The sequence below is a fragment of the Sciurus vulgaris genome, assembly GCF_902686455.1.
Source record: "Sciurus vulgaris genome assembly, chromosome: 11".
NCBI classification, from domain to species: domain Eukaryota; kingdom Metazoa; phylum Chordata; class Mammalia; order Rodentia; family Sciuridae; genus Sciurus; species Sciurus vulgaris.
The window spans coordinates 120,962,514-120,987,053 of record NC_136472.1 but is presented as its reverse complement, the minus strand read 5'-3'; the positions used below and the strand labels follow the sequence as shown (position 1 = coordinate 120,987,053).

The 24,540-nt window shown below is 46.5% G+C and overlaps 1 protein-coding gene across 12 annotated transcripts in view; it reads right to left on the bottom strand.

The window, feature by feature from the left end:
* The window catches only part of PKNOX2 (PBX/knotted 1 homeobox 2), a 269,434-nt gene that overhangs the window by 48,653 nt on the left and 196,241 nt on the right, over window positions 1-24,540 (bottom strand). For all 12 annotated transcript variants that reach the window (XM_079102832.1, XM_079102843.1, XM_079102838.1 and 9 more), the window contains 2 exons: window positions 21,621-21,760; window positions 5,122-5,293 (listed from right to left, as the gene is read on the bottom strand). In XM_079102832.1, coding sequence (XP_078958958.1) covers window positions 5,122-5,293; window positions 21,621-21,760 — 312 coding nt within the window. The remainder of the gene's footprint in view (window positions 1-5,121; window positions 5,294-21,620; window positions 21,761-24,540) is intronic.

Below are 24,540 nucleotides of genomic sequence, written 5' to 3'. Positions count from 1 at the left end.
TTCTTCAGAGTGGGCCCAGGGATCTGGGGGGGGGGGTGGTGGGGGTGGATTTTGGAGTTGGCTTTGCGGTCAGGCAGCCGTAATCTGTCCCTTGAGCCACACCAGAGTCTCATTAAAACGTGCCCCATAAATGTTAAAAAATTTACACATAAAAAAATTCCATGCATGAAACTGAAACCGTACGTTTTACAGCCTTAGTTTGAAATCTTGCATAATATATAAAACCTTGGCCCTGCACCAGGGGCCTGTAAATCAGATTTTATAAAACAAAAAGCTTTTACCTTTCAAAGGGGTTTGGGGAACTTGCAAATTTTACAAACTTTACCAACTGCCAGTCAGAGGCTGCTGGGCCCAAGGAAGGGATCTAGGACCAGGTAAGAAATAGACTGGGTGAACACTAGGACTGGGGGAACTGGAGCCCTCCTCTCTCCAGGGGGTCCAGCTTAGCCACTTTGAGTGGAAAGCTACTCCCACTGCAAAGAAGACCGGAGACAGGGAGGTAGCGTCGGGTAGGGTGGGGAGATTTTATTAGAGGCACTATCTTATTTGTAAGTGTGGGCTTTATTGCCACCAGGGAGAAGAGTGGTGGAGAAACAGGGGAGGGGCATAAAATCAGGAGTCTGACTTGAGTTCTGGTCCTGAAAAGTCACTTCTCTTGTCTGGATGCCAGGGTCTCTGGACTTGCTTCTGCCTAGGGTTAGGTCCCCCACCCACCTTAACTCTCTGTGAGTCCATTTCTCCTCCAGCAGGGGTGCTGTGCAGCAGCAGCCTCAGGGGAAGGGAAGCTCGCTCAGAAATCTACAACCGGGACCCTCTCTCTGATCTTTGGGACAGCTTGGGCGAAGTGATTAGACCCTCCCATGGGATTTGTTTAGAAAAGCGATTCTGGGTGACCGTAGAGCGCAAGAGACAGGCCATGTGCGTGGGGAGAGGAGGGAGGCCCTCAGGGGATGGGGAGGAGGGAGTCCCAGCGGTGGGATGAAGCTGGGCGGGGCCAGAGCAGCCCGAGGGCCCAGGGTGGGGAGGTGAGTAGGGGGAGGGGACCTTCCACGTTTGTGGGGATCCAGGTGCCCTCCTGACAATCCCATCTACGAAAGTCAGTATTCAAGGGCAAAGGAAAGCCACCCTGACACATATATATATAAAAAATAAATCTCTCAATTATCTCAGCTCATTTGCTTGGGGTCCCTCATTTTATGTCCCTGCTCGGCTGCGCAGTATATCTGTCCGGATAAAGAGTTACAGTCCGTTGGGCTACGTGTGCGGGGTTGTAAAAAATACAGATGCCAAATTAACTGGCTGTGGCACTCGGCAGCTGATTGAGCTGGTAATAACGCGATCTGACCTTTTTCTAATTTCTAATTATGTGCATCTCGGCTGTGCTGGCGACATGATTCTTGTTTTAATGATGGCTCCTGTGCTTGGTCTCTTCATCTCCCCACCTGACACAGGACCAGGAGCAGGGGTAGCAAAGGGCACTGTTTGACTCCTCCCCATCCCCCGCCCCCAATTTCAGCCACACAATCTCTTTGGTGGCCAGGAGGTGAGGTCAGGGAGCTTGAACACCTTGCCATGATGATATTGCGTTTGAGATTAATCTTCTGGGTGCCAGGCATTTGTAAAGGCCAACTCCACGAACAGGCTCATTAATTTAAAAAAAAATTACAATCACATGAGATACGTGTATTAGCCCTATAGATGAGGAAACCGAGCTTCAAAGGAGTTCTGCCATCAAAGTCACAGAAGTTAATGGTGATGTTAGGCTCAGGTCTTTTGTCTGTTTCAAATCTCTCAATTTACATAATCAACCAACCAGTCATTGACTAACTCATCTAGATAAATCAGGTCCATGTGACAAGATGGACCTTCTAAGGATGCTCCACCAACTGGACCACTCCCAGTCCAGTCATCTGATATAGAAGCCCAGGGGACACCACAAGCCTGGGACCACTAGGGCAGCTTCCACAACATCCATGTTCCTAGGTAAGGTCTGGCACATAGCAGACACTCAACCCAGTTTTATTGGATTGAATCAAAAGATCTGATTCTTTGAACAGAATGCTGAGAGACCTGAGCAATGTTGGCAAGGGCAGAACATGACCACGTTTTGATTTTTCCAGGTTGTGCTAGAATGGGAGGTTGTCTTCAGTGGGTCTTACAAAGCTTACCTGGAAGGTGGGGGTGGGACAGGCATGTGAGGTTTGTTTCCCCCAGGATTCCTACCTCATAAGAAAGTTTAAATTCCTTCATATTTCTCAGTTCAATTTTAGGTATTTCCTTACCCCAAGTTGGACCTCTGTTTTTGTTTTTGTTTTTTTTCCTTCTTGCTCCTTCCTTTCCCTCCCCCGCCCCCCCCTCTTTCTTTTTCTCTCTCTTTCCTTCCTTCCTTCCTTCCTTCCTTCCTTCCTTCCTTCCTTTCTTTCTTTCTTTCTTTCTTTTTTTCTTTCTCTTCTTTCCTTCTCTCTCTCTCTCTCTTTCTTTCTTTCATACCAGGGATCAAACCCAGGGGTGCTTAACCACTGAAACACATCCCCAACCCTTTTTAAATTTTTTTTTTTTTTGAGCAATTATCAAGAATACAAGCAACAATAAATATTAGCAAGAATGTGGGGGAAAAGGTACACTCATACATTGCTGGTGGGACTGCAAATTGGTGCAACCATTATGTAAAGCAGTGTGGAGATTCCTCAGAAAACTTGGAATGGACCCACCATTTGATCCAGTTATCCCACTCCTCAGTTTATACCCAAAGGACTTAAAATCAGCATACTACAGTGATGCAGCCATATCCATGTTGATAGCAGCTCAATTCACAATAGCCAAACTATGGAACCAAACTATATGCCCTTCAACAGATGAATGAAGGAAGAAAATGTGATATATATACACAACGGAATATCACTCAGCCTTAAAGAAGAATGAAATTATGGCGTTTGCAGGTAAATGGATGGAGCTGGAGAAGATCAGGCTAAGCAAAATAAGTCAATCCCCAAAAACCAAAGGCCACATGTTTTCCCTGATATTCGGATGCTAATTCACAATAAGTGGGGGGTACTAGGGAAAAATAGGGGTACTTTGGATTCGGCAGAGCAGAGGGAGTATGAGGGTAGGAATGATAGTAGAATGAGTGGGACATTATTACCCTATGTACATATATGATTACACCACTGGTGCAATTCTAGAACATGTACGACCAGAAGAATGAGGAGCTATAATCCATTTATGTATGATGTGTCAAAGTGCATTCTACTGTCATGTATAAATAATTAGAACAAATTAAAAAAAAAACTAAAAATTTTTATTTTGAAACATGGTCTCACTAGGTTCTTACAGTCTCACTGAATTGCTGAGGCTGGCTTCAGAACTGGGATCCTCCTGCTTCAGCCTTCCAAGCTACTGTTTCTTTTTTTCTTATTGGGAATTAAACCTATAGGGCTTTACCACTGAACTACATTCCAATCCTTATTATGAGGATGGTTGTAAAGTTGCTGAGACTGGTCTCAAATTTGAGATCCTCCTGCCTCAACCTTCCAAATCACAGGGCTTACAGACATGTGTCACCATGCCCCATGACACCTCAGTATCATTCTGTGTCAAATGAGAAGAATGATCCCTGGTCCCCCAGGTCCACTCTCACTCCTGCAGAAGTGACTGCCTCATCTCCTGGCTCCATGGCTGCCTGGACCTGGTTCTGCAGATTTGCTTCCCACCTGTATTCTGATTCTGATTAGCCAAAGAGAAAGGCAGGGTCAGACCAACTTGCACTTAATAGTTGGTCAGTTGGTGAACCTGCAAAGGGAAACTTTCCAAGGGGATTCCAAAGATAGCAGCCTGGCCTCTTGGGAAGTGGGGCTGCCAGAGAAGAGGGAGGGCCAGGGACAAGCAGAGGTGGATTTGGGGCTCTCAGTGCCTCTACCAAGACTCTTGACAGTGGGCAAGTGCTTAGCCTTTGATTGAGGCCTGCTCCTGCTCTCTAAATGATGGCCTTATCACAACACTCCACAAATTTCCAGACCAGGATGGGTTCTCTTGGTAGCTCTTCTGGACTTCATAAAGTACCACACTTAACTCTTGAGAGAAGCAGTGGTATGGCTAATTCACAGCACAGAATAATAACACAGTCATTTACATCTGTTCTGCAGAGGTACTGTGTAGGTATGTGTATGTGCATGCACATCTGTGTAATTTTTCTTCTTTCCGTTTTTGGAGTCACATTTGCTTTTCTAATTCTGTTCTTTTGAACAGGTACCAGCTAAATGTTGGGTGCAAGAGGTCGGCATTCTCATCAATCAATGTATGAGGGAGAGTTTAGCAGAGTTTCCAAATTCACTGTGCATAATCTGGGCAGTCCACCCACAAAAAATTAGGAACTGTGGTTAATAATTCCAGGAGGACTATTTAGAGTGATGGACACACAGAGCAGCCTCTCTAATGTCCTCCGGCAGCAGAATTCCCAAGGCCAGAGGCGAATTTCAGATGCCATCTAGGTCGGGGGCCACCAAACCTAACTGGCGATTGCAGTTGCCTAGGAAACATAAAATGTAGATTCACAGGACTCCACTGAGCTTACAAAATCACACCTCCCTGCATGGCCCAGCAATGTATATTTAGTAAGCCCTAGTGACGATCTGGGTGGCAAACTCGTGGAGAACCTGATCTGCTGTGTCCCCTAAGCAGGATGGGCCTCTGCTGGTCTTAGATGACTGTGTCTCCACATCTTTCTTTTGATGTGCTTGAACATGCTTGTGACTCTGGTCCTCCAACGGGTAGCACTCCAGCCATCTGTTCCTCTCTGGGAGGACTCCAGGCCTCGGGGCAGCTATCTTAGATGTTCTAGATGTCACACCCTCCTTTCAACTTGCCTGTTCTGCAGGATGTTGGGTAGTAAGATGCTGGTGCCAACTCCTTACAGGAGGGAGTTTGGCTAGCAACGCCCATTCCTGGAACTCTTAGTTTAAGAAGTTAGAAATGGTTCTCAGCTGCTATAATGGTGCATCTGGTGTCCCATGGTGGGGCTCAAATATTTTGTAGAATAAATGAACAAAAGAAACATTTCCAGGGTATTTCAGGGGGACCAAAGGGTAGGAGGTCTAGCCAGGGTGTGGGGTGGAGGGTCTTTACCAGATTGTCCAGTTCTGGATCATCGCTGAAGAAGGGTTTGTGCTCCTGCTCCTGCTGGTGGACAAAGTTCTCGATGTCCACATCAAAGCTGGCGGAGGTGATGCATTCAGAGCCCTGGGTGGCCTGTTCACATTTCTCAAACAGCAGCGTCAGGAGCGGGAAAAGAGGGTGCCTGCGGGGACATCAAGAACTCACACATGCGCACACACAGAGACCGTGCTGCTGGCTGGGCTCAGAGCCATCTGGCTCCTTTTCCCACATTCCCATCACTTCTTCTCCCAGGTCCCATTCCTTGAGAATGTCCCCAGCCCCCAGGGTCAACCTAATGGCAGTGTTGATGCCCTGGCATGGAGGGTTCAGTCCCCTAGTACCTGGGACCTCAGAGGGCTCCTACCTTTTCTCTTTGGACAGATAAACTGCATGGATGTTTGGAGCAGAATGGCCAGTTATAACCCTTCAAAGAAGTGGGTATCCATTTCTGGTTCAGAGTTGGCCCAGGAAAGAAATGTGGGAAATATTCAGAGAAGTCCAGGATGTGAACATCTATAGGTGATATCCCAACTAAGACCATAGTCATTTAAGTAAGTACTTTGGTTCACAGATGTGCATCATAGAAACACACACACACACACACACACACACACACACACACACACTATCTGGAACAACTGAGGGCAGCAGATGTACACAAACACTTGTATACAGGGGGATGGGCATGAGCCCAAATACTCGCCCACACATGGTGGGCAGATGTCTCCACCTGTCCAGTGTCTGTTGTCAGGCTCAGTTTAGGTCAGACACCCCAATTATAAAGTAACATCGACCCTGCATTTATCCATCATCCTACTCTTAGCCCAACAGTAATTAAATGATTATTTGCATCATTATGTGTTCACTGTTCACCTCCAAGACTGTCCCTGTGTTAATGTTTGTTATATCCCTAGATCTTGTCAAAGCAAGCACTTATAAATATTAAGGGACTGAATGAATCAATGAATGCAATGTGTGTGTGTGTTTGTGTGTGTGTGTGTGTGTGTGTGTGTGTGCACGTGTGCACATGTGTGCGTATCTGGTCAGTTTCTCTGATGTACATATGTGAGCTGAACTCCTTACCTAAGTTGACTATATGGGTGTCATCTTAGAGATCAGATCCCTGACTACTTCCAAATGCTGATAGTTTCTATGTTGTTTGTTTTATCACTTGCCTTCCTCACTTAGACTGTGAGCAGGACTCAAGTACACCTTTTTCACCTAGAGTCAAGTACAGGTATATGGATCTTCATAAATATTTGTTGAATATAAATGTTATATGTATGCATACTTATTTTGCATGCACAAATGCACATCACATTTATCCCTGCAGCATATTACATGCCAGTGCCAGGGTTGTTGACCCTGAACTCTAGAGAGCCCCATTCTCTTCCCCCAAAGTTCCAAAAAAGCATTCACACATCTCATTCTCGGGTCTGTCTCCTCAGACTCCAGGGGCCATGAAATGCGGTTTTCTTTTTGATGCAGCCCTGCTTGCTGGGAGGGAAGGAATGTGTACTGTGCCTGGCCCCTGGGGTCTCTTCCAGAGGGAATGCTGTAGCCATCACTGTCCAGTAGAACTTTCTGCAGTGATGGAAATGTTCTATAATCTGGACTGTCCAATACGGTAACCACTAGTCACATGAGGCCAATGAACACTTGAAATATGGCTATTGCAACTAGGATGCTGAATTTTTTATTTTATAGAACTTTAATTAATTTAAACTTAAATAGCCACATGTGGCTAGTGGCTACCATATTGAAGGACAGGTAAGGTCTAAGAAGGAAAACAGACCTTGCTTTTCCCTCTGGCCCACTGCAATTTGACACACTGAGAGGGAATTGAATATTCAGCCTACCCAGTATCTACAACATTTATAAGTGAGCGGGGGACCCCTAAGCTCTTGTCCCATTCTGTCAGCCTACACAGTATCTACAGCATTTATAAATGAGTGGGGGATCCCCTAAGCTCCTGTCCCATTCTGGAATTCTTACCATTCTGGGCAAAAGATATACCGTGGTTACCCCCACCACTGCTCATACCCACATTATATGGGTTTTTCTACTTGGGCTCAGGAGAGATGGGAGATGAAAGGAGATAAATTCCTGCTTCACATGAAATGCTAGGCTTGGCAGAGGCTGCCCCCAGACACTGTTTCCCTAACCCTTGTATTGGGGGCAGGTGCATACACTCCTGCGCCTCAAGGCTGCAGGCTGGATGTGCAGTCTGCAGGAAAGAGGGTCAATATTTAAGGGTGGCTCATGTGCAGCCCCAAATTACCAGAAGATCTATTGAACCCTGGAAGAAAGCTGGCAGGAAAAAACAATGGGGTGAGTTCAGCCATCGGCTGAAGACAAAGAGAACACCAGGTGAAGGGGTTAAACTCCAGTATAAGTCTTCATTTGCAGCCACTAATACTGCAGCATATTATAGTCTAATCTAACCTGATCCCAGTTTAATGCAAGATTCTCCTGGCCCTGAGTGGAATACCAAAGAAAGCCTCAGTGGCTGTAATTTAAGCAGAGCCCTGCAGTGGTTTAGCAGAGGGCCATGAAAGGCAAATTCCAGACGGTGTTATGAATTATTGCGCCTTATGAACCTTCCTACTCTCAACAGATGCCTGCTGCCATTTAAACAGCCACTAGATCAATTAGGAATGAAAGGCACAAATCGACTCTGTACAAGGGCACTAAATTACCAGGAACTAATAATCCGCAGCATCGTGCCAGGTGGTGGGGGTGTAGCCCCCGCCCCAACCCGCGGCAGGCGCGGTCACTGCACATTCCTTTCTCACCAGTTGGAGGGAGAGTGGGCAGCTGCTGGATGGAGAGGTGACAGGGGGGTGCATGGGTGTGTGAGTGCGTATACACACATGTGCACTGGTGTCGAATTCAGGCTGCCAACAGAACTAGGATAGGAGTGGGCCACCCTGTGTGTTTTCACTCTGCGCACACATGGTATTGTGTTTGCGTAGGATGTACGCACATAGGGCTGCCTATACGCAGCTGGGAGGTTGATTTTGTGTGCCACGAATACCATGTGTGTATGGGCTCTGTGCATTATCTGTGTGCCATGTGTACGTGTGGTTGTGTGTTCCTGTGTACATCATGTGAGTGGATGTGGGGTGAGCAGGTGTGGTCTGCTGTGACTGAATCCCCCAGCTAGGAGCACTAGGGGTGGGGAGAGGGGAACATCTCTTGTGCTTCTGTCCTTGCCCCTGAAGGGAGGAGCTGAGCCGTCTGAGAGGGCCTCTCTGAGGAGGTGACATTTAAGTTAAGCCTCAAATGATGAGGGAGCAGTCATGCAAAGAGCTGAGGGAGAGGGGTTCTAAGCAGGAGGAAAAGTAAAGAAAGCACTTGAGACAGGGAATGAGCCTGGTGTGCTTTGGAAACAGAATCTAGCTGAGTGAGGTGGTAGGAAGGGAGAGCAGAAAATGAGTTTGCAAAGGCAGCAGGAGTCCAGGGCCTGGAAGGACTCAGATGGAGCTCGGCTTGTGGGGTGAGGTAGGAGGTGCCGTCACACACACTGGGGAACAATGTGCACCTCTTATGCAGAGCCAAGGAAAGATCTGTTTTATAAACCTCTTCTACTTACATGTGTCAGATCGCCCTCGCCAAGAATGGGCAAAAGAGGGCAGATCTGCTTTTTTAATTTTATTTTTTTCAGGGCTGGGGATGGAGCCCAGGGCTGCACAAATGCTAAGCAAGTGTTCTACCACTGAGCAAAGCCCCCAGCCTCGGGAGTGTCATTTATGACTTCTCATATCTCTCAGAAGGGAACATGCTACCTGTCCTTCTCCCCAAGTTAACCAATCATGGAGCACAGGGTGGACTTGATGGTAGCTGCCTGGCCACCTCTGTTCAGCCCTCCCTACCTGAGGATTGGGCAGTTGCTCCTTTCTCATACCCCACTCTCGCTGGGCTCCTGTGTCAGCTTCCTCCCACCCACTCCAGGAACGCCATCTGCCTCATGGAGCTTAGATGGGGTCTGCAGCCACAACTTTCCACCCGAACCACACCAGGCCCAGGAGGGACTGCCTGAAACTCCCACTCTCTGTCGTCCATATCACTCAATGAACCCCGACTGAAGCCTGCTCATCTGCCACCTAAAGTACTGGCATTGCTGAGACAATGCGCTAAGTTCCATGGCTGCCGCTGTGGCCCTGGACTTCTCTAGGACTGCTCCCAACCCAGTCATCTGGCCTTTGGCAGTTGCCCTGTCCCTGCCTAAGGGTTGACCTTTGTTTTTAAAGCTATCCTCTAATGGATCCCATGTAAAATGGAGACGAGGCCAGCAGGCACCCTTTTCCAGCAGTGCTGGTGGTAGGCTCAGGGGTCACTCTAAACAGGGTAGGATCTATGAGGGCATTTAAGCCACCTGGGTCAAGAGTGGCCTTGTCTGATTTCCCACGAGTGTGAGACCTTGGCCTTCTGGAGCCTCAGTTTGTCCAACTAGAATATTTTCCCTGCGGTGCTGGGGATGGATTCCAGGGCCTTACAGGTGCTAGGTAAGTTCTGTACTACTGAGCTACAACCCCAGCCCCAGGTCATGGTTTTCAGGGAGCTAATTTTCTGGGTGTCCAGATCCTCCCATCAACATCTTTCAGGGGCTAGGAGCAAGAATGTGGAAACCCAGTCCCCAGGGCCCAGAAGGCAATGGACAAGGTATGAGAGATGGTCATTAGACTTTATTTCCAAGAAGCTGAGGACATTTGACCTCCGTGAGAGCTCACCTTCTCCCTCCCAGATCCCTTCCCTGCTCTGCTCCCCCCAGGCCCCCTCCGTGTGACTGCCCCCTCCACCTCAATCTCTCTTAAGCCGTTCAAAATTTGGAGGAAATAAATCTCACTGCACTAATTCAGTGAGAGTTTGAGCCTCGTCAGTGCAGAACAAATAAAAGGAGTGAACTGGCATGACATTTTACTGCAGAAGAGAGGTCGTTTCCAGCCACTAATAAAAAGGATTTGACACAGACTAATAAAGAGAAATGAATTTCTCTAATGGCCTAATTTAGCACATTCAGCACTGTGCCTCCGCCCGGGTGCTGGGAGCATGGACAGAGACAGGAGGGAGGGAGAGTCGAGGCTCTGGCTTGGGGAGACAAGAAGAAGAGATGATCTCGAATAACATTTTATTATTTCTTTTTTTTTCCCCAAGCCCCCTGCCCCACCCCCACCCTCATCACCTCTCCTCAGGAGCATCTGAACTAAAATCAAGCTCAAGATATGCAGTTCCTGTTAACGATCCAAAGAAATAAAGAAGCCCTCTCTATAGAATTGCAGCCTTGTGCTAGCTTAAGAAGGTGATTAAACCGGATGTGTTGATTTCTACAGGGGTTTAAGCCATCGTTTCGTTTAATTACTTCTGACATTTCTGCTTTCGTGTTTTCTACATCACCCAGTTTGTTGGCCTGGAATGCCCAGTTGGAGGCCAGGGTGTCTGGGGCTGCCTCCCAGGAAAGCAGATCAGACGGGGCAGGACATCTGCTGAAGCCCTTTGAAAGGGGTTACCACCACCTTTTCTTTCAGCAACAGAGACTGGACTCCTGTGATCAAAATATCTACTGAGTCAAGAGAGAGTTTCTTCAAGGCAAGGCTATGCTGACCCCCACTTCCTCAGAGGTTTCTGGAAGCATCCTCTGCAGGTGGGATTCAATAAGTTCATTCCATTCCTCCCACCTCAAGACAGACTAATTTTTCTTTTCTTTTATTGGTGCTAGGAATTTGATCCAGGCATACTCTACCACTGAGCTACATTCCTAGTCTTTTTTTTTTATTTTGAGCAGGGTATTACTAAATTGTTGAGGCTGGTCTGGAACTTGGGATCCTCCTGCTTCAGCCTCCACAGTCAGTCGGATTACAGGTGTATGTCACTGTGCCTAGCCAAGACAGATATTCTTGGCATAAATTGGGCTCATGAGTTTTCCATCATTTTCAAAGACCACAAATTTCCCTTCTTGCACTCAAATCTAACTATAAACTCTCCTATGTGGCAATCACACAAGCCCTTTTCCTCGAAAGGACTTAAGAAAAGACAGTTGGATCTTTCCTCTTCCTTCCTCCTTGGACAGCCTGGTTGTTTTCTTTTTTGTTTTGTTTTTAATTTAAAATATTCCTTCCTGCTTAGGGTAGGAGTAGAAACAGAAAGCAGAGACAGAATGAAAAAGTAAGAAAGAATGAAAAAATACGGAGCTTCCGAGAGGCTAAGATGAAAAATGGAAAGAAATTAGAAGTCAGAAACAGACCACCACAGACTGGGAGGGGGCTAAGGGATGGTCCCAGGCAGGGGAGACATTAGTGTTGACTGCTCTTTCTGGGTGATAAACCTTGTGATTCACAGTCACGCCACTCTGTCCCTTCTCAGCCTCTCAGCTGTCCCTTCCCTTATGACCTTGGTTAGTACTACAGACCTCAATTATGGGTCCAGTGAAGTGTGTGGTCATCTGCCTGGGCTGTCCACCTTTTCTGCCTGTGACCGCCCTTGGAGGCCCCCAGGCTCCTGTACCTCCCCTCACAGCCCAGTCTCATGCTGCTGACAGGTGGGCACAGGGGACCCCAGTGTCACACCATCCCCTCTACGTCCCAGCTCTTCTGGGTTGGAACAAGGATGATGATCCAGGGGGTGAAGTGTATGGTAGGAGACCAAGATTCCCGGATGGAGATGTTCGGCGACGACCCAGTGGGATCACGGAGTCAATCCTCCAAGCTATTCAGGAGGTATCCTCAGTTTCCTTTCAGTACTTCTGCCAGACAGACTCAGCAGCAGGGATGGCTGGCATAGTGTCCCTTGTACCATCACTCCTTCCTTTCGCCACTCAGACCACCTGCACCTGTGTCCACCTGTGCCCTGTGCTTTCCTGTCCGACACCTGAGCGCCTGAGCTCCAGTGGTTCCTTCCACCTGAACTACCTGCTCCTGCATCCCAACCACATCCCTTCTGATGCTCTCCAGAACCCAGCTCAAAATGCCATTTCTCGCCAGGTGTGTTGTTTCACGCCTGTAATCCGAACAACTCTGGAGGCTGAGGCAGGAGGATTGCAAGTTTAAGGTCAGGCTAGACAATTTAGTGAGACCCTGTCTCAAGATAAAAAAGAAAAAAGGGCTGGGGAAGTAGCTCAGAGGTGGAGTTCAACTCCCAGTAGCACAAACAAACAAACAAAAAAGAACAAAAAATTGAAATTTCTTTTACAAAGGTTCCCAGATAGGTATCTCCAGCAAGAGGAAGCACTGCCTCCTCCCAGCCATCACAGGAAATGCTTGGTGCCTCAATTGCCTTCACTCACAATTTAGGATGGGAAGCAGGGGAGTCTGAAAGAAGTACAGACTTTGAATACTGTGTGACTCTGGGCAAGTTACTAAATGTCTCTGAGCCTCAGTTTCTTATATTACACAAGGATAACACCTTCCATGCAGACTCTTGTCGGGATTAAATGAAGAAACATGGAATGTGTCTGGCACTCAATAAGCTATCAATTAATGCTTGTTCCATCCCCCTGGCATTGTGTGTGGGCATTTTCTTTATTCAGAGCTACTCTGACACCATCCATTCCAAAAAATTTATCTTCCTGCGTCCATTGACTCATTTGGCTGGAAAATGAGCCCATGTGCCAATTCAAATAGAGGCTCAGAAAGGCGAGGGAGAGAGACATCCTACCATGTTTCAGAACTCAAAACCTCATTTTCTTTTAACCAAAAAAGCACTCCCAGTAAGAATTTATTTTTATTTCCTTGTGACACTTAACACATTCTACGAACCACAGTTGTTTGTGCACAGATCCATCTCCCTCACTACCTGGCGAGCAACTAACTGCAGTCTGTGACCTCATCTTGTCTCTGAATTCCCAGGGGTTAGGCACAGTGTGTGGCACACAGCAGAGGATCAATAAAGATTTGACAGATCAATGAATGGGAACGAATGAATGAATGCAATCAGCAACAGCTCTGGGAATGACGGTTCTGAGACACGATCCTAAAGTTATTTCAGGCTTAGAATGGATCTGTCCTGGGGAACCTGGATCAGATTTTGCCATCTGGCAGCTTCTAGCCACAGTTGCTACAAAAGGACCTGCCTTGTTTGAGGCTCTGCTGGGATGTATGTGTGGGAAGGGGGCAGCAAGGTCTTAGAGGGAGGGGAGAGGAGGTGCTTGCCCAGCCCTCTGCTTCTCCTCCCCTCAAAGACGCCAGATGGAGAGAACAGAGTGGGGGTGGGAGAACAAGCCAACAGCCCCTGTTGGATGTATTTTTACTTCAGGTGTGACGTTGAAACCATGCGGGTATATTTTTAGTCCTGCCCAGTGGGCGGTATGTTCGCCTGAGTTGCCTTGGAGAGGACTTCTTGTGGCTAAATTGGAACTGCATCTGTTAGGGTTCCTGGGCTCCAGCCCAATTCTCCTCCCCCAGGTGGGTGGACAGGGCCATTGCTGGCCAGTGTTGGACCCAGGCAGGTCACAGTCTGCTCTGTACTCCTCTCTTCCTTCACATGCATGCACACGCACGTGTGCACGCACACACACACACACAAACACACACACACGCAAACACACCCCTCTCCAGGCACATTTTAAAAAAATCAATGTGAAAAATCTCAACACACTTAACATTAAGGTTGGTGGTCCACAAAAGCAAAAATACAAAAAACCTCATATGAGACCTGCCTGGGCCAGCCCCTTCATCATAAGGAGAGGTAACAGACACGGAAAGAGGTAGCTTTTCCTGAAATTAGGCAGCTAGTGAGAGCTGATCAGAGCTTCTAGCCAAGTCACCAGAAATTGAGCCAGTCTAGAGAGAGAACGTCTTTCAGGGGAGGGGTTGCTATGAGGACGAGAACTCTTCATTTCACCTTGGTCTCTGGCAAGGACTAAACACACAGTTATGCACATTTGGTGGCGCTTGGTGAATTACAAAAATCTCTTATTGCATTTGAACATCCCAAATCCTTACCATACCCATTTTATTGATTAGAATACTGACATGCTGTGTGGTTAAATGATTTCATTGAGCTAATAAGTGATCAAGTGAAATTTAAATCTGGGTATTCAAGTCCCAAATCTTGCATTCTTCCCTGTCTCCTATGTCAATCATTTTTGGAATCACTTCATCCTCTGTTTTTTTCTCCACTGTCCTTGAGTTGTATCAGTACTAGGGTCAGAGATCTGAGCTGCCATGTTTGCCTTTTGAATGTCAAGACCATTACCAAGGCAAGAGAATCTTTGCCTTACCCCATGAGTTTCCAAAAGAATCTCCCCTTGCAATAATGCATCTGTGTGTTCAGATAGGGCTTCACTGGTTTTACAGATCTTTAATTTTCTCATTTGATGCCTACTCTGTGGGGTGGGAAAGCTTATCTACAGAAGTTTAATGATACACCCAATGGTAGCAATAACAACTCAGACTGGAATCCTGAAATCTTAGTCTGTGTTCTTTCTACTTGACCAAGAAATGAGCCAGTGTGTGGGAAAAGCAGAGAGTGACTTCATGGTTAAAAGAGGGGCATCCTGGCTTAACCCAACACTGGTAAGAAGTCATTGGCCGTAGTAACCTCGAAGCCCAGCTCACTGTTCTCCTACTCTACCGTGCTCCATTTACACTAGTGGGAGGCCCAGTTGCTGGCTGTCTTCCCTTTTGTAAGGGGATAGATCCAGTGTAGCACTTATCACAGAAACTGCTTCATAGAAGTACCTGCTATTCATTGGGAGCCTTCTATGTGCACTGACAGGCACTGTCAGCTGTTAGCATGGGTTATCTCATGTAATCCTGACATAACCTCCTACAATAATGCCATTGGGCTTCCCGACTCCTGCATCTCTTATCAGTGAGCTTCGTCTTGGTGGGGTCCCTGAATTACTCAGCTCTACGTAGGCCAGGTCTATGAGCTGTGGAAGCCACAGGACCCACTACCTCTGAGAATACCTGCTCCCTGAGCCAAGCAGCTGCAGCCTCTGGGTCTGCCAACAGCTTGTACAAATGGAGCTGGGTTTGGGGTAGGGTCTTCAGATCTGGCAGGAAGGGCAGGGAGTGGACTTTTCTTGGTCCCAGAGGAAACCTAAAGATGGTTTTAATTTCCAGAGTTTCATTCCCCCGACTATAGCCAACAACTGAGATGTTACCTCTGATGCCAGTGAATCTAACTGATTCAAAAGTCATGTCTGCTAGAGCTCCCAGCCCATAAAGCCCAGCCAAGAACACAAGCCTGGAAGACATGCTCACAGCATCTAGTACTCCACAGCGGCCCTGGCCTGGAGCATGTGGTCCAGACTTTGCTTGGAATGGCAACATTTCTCTCACACCATTCTCAGGCCGCCTCACCCAGCACATTCCAGGAGTGACCAAGCACAATGCCATTGAAGGCCGAGGGTTAAGCCCCAAGGTCGCTTCCCTGGAGTCAGAACACTCTTTGGTCACAGGGTGGACTAGTTCCCTCAAAGACACTTCATTACAAAGTGTCAGTTCCCAGGATCCTGACCATGCAGCTACTAAAGAGGACAGTCACAACAGGACTGTACCCTGAATCTAGGGTTTTTCCTCTCAAGCATCTACCAGTCTAGCCCCAGGGAAGGCAGCTTGGCTATTATTCTCTTGGGGTTTACCTCCCCTGAGAAAAGCCATGAAATTCCCACACTGCATTGAAGGCAGAGGCTTTGTAGCCAATTCCACAAATACTTTTTTGAGCCCTTACTATGTGCTGAGTTTATATTACAACTACTTTCTATAGCTACCTTCTCCCATTCCCTAGACCATTTCTTCCTCATTTGTCATCTGTTTCAAAACTTACCATGACACTCTACATGCAATAGACTCAATAAATGTTGAATCAAATCGCAGTTTGACTAGAAGCCCTTTTCTGTCATTGTCAGTGCCTCTGTCCTCTCCTAGCCCCAGCAACCCTGCATACTTGAATGTTCCCAAACACGGGACACCTAGTGAGTGCTCATCACTTGCCAGGTTCTTTCCCCAAGCACTTTACCTATATTATCTCATTTACTCTTCACAACAATCCGGGTGAAAAGTCAGTATTATTTTAGTTCTATTTTACAGATGAGGAAACTGAGGCACAGAAAAGTTTGGTGCCCAGTGGTGGAGCCAGAGGGAATGGAGAGCCTAAATCCAAAGGCTGTGCTCCTAACCCTGAATTCCACCTTCCTGAATGCACCTGACTGTTATATCTTGAGCAGGGCAAAGTGACACATACTGGTCCCTCTGCTTAAAACACCCAATCCACCTAACACACACTACTCTTGTGCCAGGTATTGGTCTATATTATGTAATTTGATTCTAGTTATTGTTTTCTTATTGACTGTTGAGAGAACAGAGGCTCCAGGAGATTAACGTGCTCAAGGTGACAAAACTAGTTATCACCAAGTCTATTTCCAGAACACTATATTCTATTTCCCACTGCCCAGCACTGCTGCTCGGCTGCATTTGCACCTCCAGCTAAAGGACTACCAGGATCAAGTCAGGGCCCCAGTGACCTTTAGAATGATCTCATGGGAGCGATCTGAACACTTCCCACTGCCCTGTTCTATCTCTTCTCCAGAAAGGTGTGGATTTAAGAGGAACCCCATCTGGATGCAATAGGAACAAGTGTAATATAATCAGGGCTTTAGAAATACAAAATGGCTTTGTTGAGCTAGAGAAGGTCTTGGGCATGTGATATCAGAGGTAGGTCACAACTGAGAAGCTCTGAGCGTGTGGCTTATGGGGAAATGAGACTGATCTGAAGACCTGGACACATGGTATGGAGTCAGAAGAGGAGGCAGAAGAAGGGTTTGCAGCAGGGTTTCTGGAATTTCCAGGAAAGAGTTTATTCACTGATAAGACAGAAAAAGCTTAGAAGCAACTTGCAAAGGATAAGGGACTCTGGGAATGAAGGTGGGAAAGAGATAATGCTGAGTAGAATCTCCAAAGGAGAAACTTTACTGCCTTGGGGTTTAGGCTGAAAATCTTAACCGCAGACACTTATAAAAGTACTTACTCTGTGCCAAGCACTGTTCTAAGTAATTAATTCATTAAGAGGGAACATTTCAAATTAAGAACCCCGGTTAGACCAGACAGGACAGTGAGGACCAGGAACGTAGGATCTTTGACAAAGGCAGCAGTAACATTATTCCAGAGAATCAGCATATAGGATGGGCTCACCTGTTTAAAAATGGACTGCACCTGCAACTTGGCTCCCTATCTGGGGTTTTACTTTTGAGTCCAGCAAGAACTGAACGTGTGCATCTCCTTCAACTCTGCTCAGTAGCCCACTTTGGCATTTTGGAACGGACCAAGTAGGAACATTTACACCACAGAAATTGGCAAACACTACATACAGTTCAAGGCTCTCTCTCTACTTCACCCCCTAGCGTCATTTGCCAGCACCTCAACCTAGAAACCCAGTATATTTATGGGGTACTGCATAACCTATTTAACAGATCCATCCAACAGGCCATACAGCATCCACTGTGCCTGCTGATGACTCTAAGATACTGTGTAAGGTGCTGGGGACAAAGCAAAGAGTGACAGATCTGGACGCTGTTCTCATAGAGTTAACAGTCTAGTGTGGGGAACAAAAATAATGTTACATGTTAACACTGTTAACACAGGATACAGAAACCATCTCACCCTCTCCACTGATCCTGCAGCTTATTTCTCTAGCATTTTTAATGGAGAAGCAAAGCACAGTGCCCTCGCTATTTTCACACCACTTGCCCCTCCAGCCCAGCATTTCCTTATCAATAACAGGTAACTTCTTCAGCGCTGCCGGGTGGGCCACTTCCCCAGTTCTCAGAGAGGTTTTCGCTGTAGGGGAGAAAGCCAATACCTTAGCAGAGCAGGTTCTGCAAAGCCGCCCTCCTCCCCCCACTCCCACCTGGCCATCCTAGCTCCCTGCCACTCTTCTGCTCCCCAGGACATCACGGTTTCCATGGGAACTCACTCACTTCAAAGGGGAATGAAGGAGAGTGGAGGGGAGGAGGGAGAGCGAAAGCTGGATTAACCTCACCCTCTTGGCCCTGTCTTTGCACAGCCAGCGACGTAATCCCCAGGTCTCAGACAGCACCTGACACCTGGCCACTGTCCAGCAGCACGGGCAAGTGGGGGTGTATAAGTTTGAACTTCCTTGGGAGAAAACATCAGGGTCGAGGTGGGGTAGTGGGGAAGGAGAGAACTGAGTTGGGTCCAAACCTTACACCACCACCCCGACACACACACCCTATGGGCCTCCTCAGAACCCCTCTCATCTTTGCTCCTGGGCCACAAACACAATTATCCGGGATGTGCATCCAATCATGGGATCTGCTCGGATTAGACTGCAATCATTAATCTGAGCGGGAGCTCCTGGTTGCTTTGCTGATTAGCCCAGATGATGCTATGGTATGATCCAATTAAAGACAGGCTCTGCTTTCCCCCACCCCCAGCTTCCACATCAGAAGGGAACCAATACATTTCATTAGCACATCCTCATACACAAATAAAGCCTCCAGGGCACTGGCAGGCTCCCTCCCCTTTGTCACACTGCCCCTCTACCACCCAGCAAGGCCAGAGCAAGACTTCTCTCACTTTTTTCTGTGGTTCTGGAAGGGGTGTGGTGGGGGAGCTTCCGAAAGTCAGTGCTGGGCACTAATCTGAATGGAAGGGTCTTGTTACATTTATTGACATGAAATGGGACTCCCTGGTGTGCTTTGGAGCAACCAGGCTGCCCTAGGCAGGCAAATCTAATTAAATTGCTGGACCCTACAGGAGGCCTGGGTCATCCCACAATGGCTGCAGAGAGGGCTGCTGGTATTAATGGGAGAGGTGTGGTTGTGGGAGAAACCCAGGGGCACCGGGGGCACCGGGACCAGGAGACAATACAGGACTGGAGGGTTGGGGACATGGGCAATGGAGTTCATGTCAGCTCTAGCCAGCCAGGAAGGAGCAAGCAGCCATGCTTGTCTAGGAAACCCTCTACAGGACCAGATGATGGCAGATAGACTTTGGGCAAACACTAAATAGAGTGGTGAGCCCAGAGGGAGAAGGGTGAGTAAGAAGAAATGTTAGTTGAAGGAAGGTCTGGGCCTTATTTCAAATGACATCATGGTAGACAGCTCCCCTAGGGCAAGTGACCCACCTCTCCTGCAGTCGGGCCTGGGAGGAGTATGTGCCTGAGATCTTGGGAAGGACTTAGAACATATGTATTCCAATGATAGAATAAAGGGAATTCATGGTGCTGGGGGCTCACATGAGCCCTCCCATGAATTCTTATCAAATCTGCTACTTTGGTTCTATTATAAAACTAAAGTTCAGAGAGACTAGAGACTAGTACTCCGTGGAGGTAGGATTCAGTCTAGGTTTCTAGAAACTTTCTGTTATACCACTAATCAAAGAGTTACTTACTCCTAGGGATCCTAAAAGATACCCAGAATAAGTTTCTAGTATATGAATCACCTGGGACCCTGTGGAAGTGCAGATCATTAATCCTGAGGTCTAAAGGCCCCTGAGGTCTGTATTTCTAATCAGCTCCCACATGACATGATGCTACTAGTACATGGACTATGAGTAGCAAAGATCCAAGTAGAGGATGATGAGCATATACCGAGGACTTCAGGCCACTGTGCAGTTTTCAGAGACCACCTTACTCCATCTCCCTTCTTAGGCTCCTCACAAAAGCACAAGCCCATCACACATATTTCAGGTTGATTTATGGGTGGCCCTGCAGCCTCATCTCCCACGCCCAGCTTCTCTGGACACTGGCGGTGCCTGGAACACACCAAGTTCTCCTCTGCCGTGTTCTCCTCTGCCAGTACCTCCCCATATTACCACCTGGTGGGGTCCCTTACTCAGTCTATAAGACCGGACTCAAATACAAAGTCTGCCCTGTTGCTGTGACCACGAAGTGCTGGTTTCTTATTTGCATGTCTATTAGTTCCTGGAGAGATAAAGGGAAGAGCCCATGCGTTTATTTTCCTATCTAGCCCTCTTTCCTTAGAGTCTAGCACAGTACCTGCAATATTAACAATAAGTGTTCAATAAAAGAGTATGAAGGAGGGAGGGGAGAGAGAACAAGAAGTCACATCCCACATTGGGGGAGGCTGGCTTGTCCTCCCTGAAAGTGTCCTTGACAGTTATTGTGATCAGATCCTGGAATTACCTGGGGTCCAAGGTAGAGCTCTGCACCCATATTGCACAGAGTGGGGGCCAGGTGTTTTATCCTTCTTTGGGGTCTAGAAAGGCCTTCAGTGGTGCCACCATTCACCGATCAGGCCACTGCTCTGGACTCCCAGTTGTTGGCATTAGAGGCATTCAGTTCATCTGAGTAACTAAAAATAATGCCAATGATAATGATAATAACAGCACTAATTACCACCATTACCATAAAGGCATTGGCGGGTGGGGGAGGAGTAAGGAAGGAATCGGCTCCTTAGTCACTTGTCTTATGCTCATCATTCCACCTGTTACCAGCACTGGCAATGTAAACCCACCAGGGAAAGCTGTGCTTGCTGATGCATGAGAGCAGATGATCTCCCACAAGTGAGTATGATCCAGTGTCCAGCCTCAACAGAGTGCAGACTTAGGCATCTTTTCTTAGTAGTGGGAACTTCCCATGAATAAATGTTGACTAAAATCCCTGCTGAAGCCTCATTCAGGCCCATTCTCAGATGACCATATCTTATTTCCCAATCTTGGGCAAAAGAACTAGAGTTTGCCAAGGCAGACAGTCACTTCCCTGAGCCTCATCCACCCCTCTGAAACATTCAGGACCCAGCCCTGTGTGCATGAGGCAGATGCAGAACAGGATGAACAAGAAGCCTGCCTTCAGTATATGCCCATCTTGGGGGAGAGTGTCTAGACCTCCACAGTCACACACAATACCTATTACTAAAACAGATGCTCATGGATCAAAGCATGGTTCAAGGACAAGTTGCATCAGATTCACCTGAAATTCTTTTTAAAAGTCCATATCCCTTTTTCTATAACTTGACCTACCGATTTAGCATCTCTGAGCACGGAGTCTATGATTTAGCATCCTCAAGCATGCAGTCCAGGGCTATGGGTTTTAATAATCTCCCATTGTGATTTGCATTCATACTAAAGTTTGGGTACTACCAAATCCTGGAGGGTGCAATCAGATGTCCAGTGTTCTGCAGGACTTGATGGAGTGAAGCCAACAGTAGGGAGAAGAGCAAGGAGACAGTCCTGAGGCAGCTGCCTGTTGGCCAAGCTGAGTTTCTGATGCTCATTAAGTCTCATCTCCCTAGTTGAGATGGGAAGGGGTCCTCATGGGAGATACTGCCCAGGACTTCATATCCCTCAGTGAACACTTCCAGGAAGCTAGAGTCAACCACCATGGCCAACTGGGAGATTTCTGGATGGACTTGCTGGGGAGAGCAGCTGCAGGACATTGCTGCTGATGCACCTTCCTGGCCTGCATTTACTTCTCTCATGGCTAAACTGGGTTGAGACCTGGGGCTCATGCCTGGGGCTTCTGAGCATGGATGAAGTGTCTCCTACCTGTACACAGCTCGCTTGTCAGCCTCCAGCTGGGCCTGGGGGTCAATGGGGGCACTGGGCACAGGTGTGCTGGCCGTAGCTGAGGGCGCAGAGATATGGACAGCCTGAGCCTTGGAGGGTGGCTGGGCAGTTGCCGTCATCTACAGAGAGAAGAAAGGGGAGGTGGCAGGTTAGTTCAGTAGGTTCCCAAGCTGGAGTGTGAGGTCAGACTTGGCCTGTGGTGTACCTGAGAAGAGAATGTGGGCAAGACAGTTGTGAGTGCAAAATAAGCATCCATTTATACATGTACTACAGTGGCAAGGAAAGAAAGTCTTTTTTGAGTGGGAATGATCTAGAAAAAAAATTTGGAGCCATCTTATACCAGGGGACACCCAGCACACTTTGAAACAGAAGGTTTTTAATGTGAATGGGGTGACCTTTGTCCAGAAGTAGAAAAAAACAATACAATGGACTGTTCAAATTATGCTTATGAGTCTTTGGATGATTTGATTTGATGACTTTGAAGAGCAGGAAAAAGTAGCTGAATCAGTTCTTGTTGGGGCAGAGTTTTATTTATTTCTCTAAACATAAGCCAAGAGGTAATCCTTTTAACAGTTTTGATTGATGACTGAGTGGTTTTCCAAATTTGGTATATGTGGACAGATTTCTGCTCTTGGCCATAACAAATATTTAGAGAAGTGGTTTTCATCCTGTGCTATAGCTTTTTTAAGGTGTCCTGAGGCCTCCAATTTTGTACCAACCAGAGAAACTTCTTTTAATATTATATATTGGACTTTCTGTGTAAGGTTCATTTAAAGAAATGGTTCGGTAGCTTTAAAAATTTTGGAAACAATCATTACAGAATGTAATGCTTTTACATTATGTTTCTTTCAGTCAAATAGATGCAAAAATTTTGAATGATGACATGCCTTGAATGTTCTGTTACATCAACCTGCCCCTAGCACCATGATAGCTCTTATCACACTGTGTTGTTGGCCTGAACATACTCATCTGTCTCCTGTTCTAAGACTGTGTTCATTTTGAGAACCCATGCTTACTAAAAAAGATTGATGCTTATTAAGTATATTTGTTGAGAAAGTGAGGGAATGCATAAATGAATGGATATGCCTTGAAGGATTCAGATATTTCATAGCTGGGAAGTTCATCATAGGATCTAGGTCCCTACTTTTCTGAAAGAAAAAATACTGCATCTCTGAACACAAGTACCTTATTGCTAGTGTGTATATCCCTAAGACATTTGCACATCTTCTCTTCATTTATTTCCTTGCTTGGACTCCGCCCCTTTGGAGTAAACTCCAGGCCCTCTGTCTCTTGCTTTATTTTTCTGCATAGCTCTTTTTATGATCATATGCTATTTATTTGATTTTTTATTTTCTCCCCACTCCCATCTAAAGCTCAACCTCAAAGAGGGCTAACAGTTGTATTGCTAGGGCCCAGAAGAGTGTGGCACAGGTAGGTATTCAATAAATATTTATTGAATCAATTAATGAATGAGTGGCAGATGGTGAATGAGGCAAAGGCTATAAAATAAATGTCTGTGCTTTACTGTATTGTTTTTGTTAGGAATAAATATCCCTGTCATTACTGGCTGAGCTGGGGGACGTTCCCAAATTCACTGTGTAAGAGGCTTGGCTGAGACTCATGGTAGCCTTGAAACTAGTAGACAATTGCTTGAATCCTACTGTCTCCCTCTATTAGCCTTTGACCTTGGGCAAATCCGTTAACTTTTCTAAGCTTCTGTTTTCTCATCAGTAAGTAAATTGGTGACCTTTTAGGATTTGTGAATATTAAAACGGTGCTCTAAGAAAAGATAAAAGCAAATCTGTACATTCCAAATAGAGAAAGAGGGTGGCTTCAGAAAAATGAAATCCTGATATTTTCACACTGGCCTGGGCCAGATGCATTCATTCATTCACTTGCTATTGTAACTGACCATTTCTTTAGCTACTTCTCAAGTCTCTGCATATACTGGGGGTTCACAAAGACAAGTGTCAGTTATCATGAAGTTCATTTTGTACATTTTGCATGATAACTAAGCTGGAAGACCAGAAAAATCTGGTGCAATTGACCTCAGTAAAGTATCTCCCATGATGTTCTTGTGGAAAACATGCAGAGATGTGGCTCAGTGGATGACTGGATTAGTAAACCAAGGAATGTCAAAGGAGAGATCTTGGCTTGGGGGAGGTTCCTAGGAGAGTGCCATATAGTTAATTCCTCCTTCATCTTCTTCAACATTTTTATCAGTGATTTAGAAGATGTCTGAAGAAATGCTCAACAAATTTATGGATGACATGAAACAGATCCAAAAGATTTTTACAGATTTTGGCAATAGGCTAAAGCTAATAAGATTAATTTTCATCTAATAAGTTAACATTGAGCTCCCCCCTCCCGCCAATCAATAACGTAAGTGTAGAACAGGGGAGACATAACAGAAGTGTTTTACTTCACATCTAGCCGCATATATGCAAAATATAGTGGTGTAATGTGTCTGTCAAGCAAAGCACAACAACAAAGAATAATGCTTTCTGAGAATGCATTAGCAGAGGCACAACTCTTAGGTTGAGGAAGGTTTTGGTCCTGTCCTACTCTGATTAAAGTACATGAAAACACATTTAGAGGAAGCTGACCAGGATGGTGAAAGGATTCTGTAGTACATCCTATGAAGAGGATTTGAAGGAACTTGAGATGTATAACAAGATTTGGGGACTAGGGAGAAATGGGGAGACGAGTGCTTGCTTTGAACATCTGAATGAGGGGATTGGAGTAAATCAAGTCTGTTATGCATGCCCCACAGGGCCAAGTTACAAATAACACCTGTGACAATGAGACAACCTAAAATATACCCATCCAAGCCCCTGACTCTGAGGCTGGAATGGGCTGTCTCCAGGAGGCCCCCCCTAGAGAGGGGATGGGACCTTTA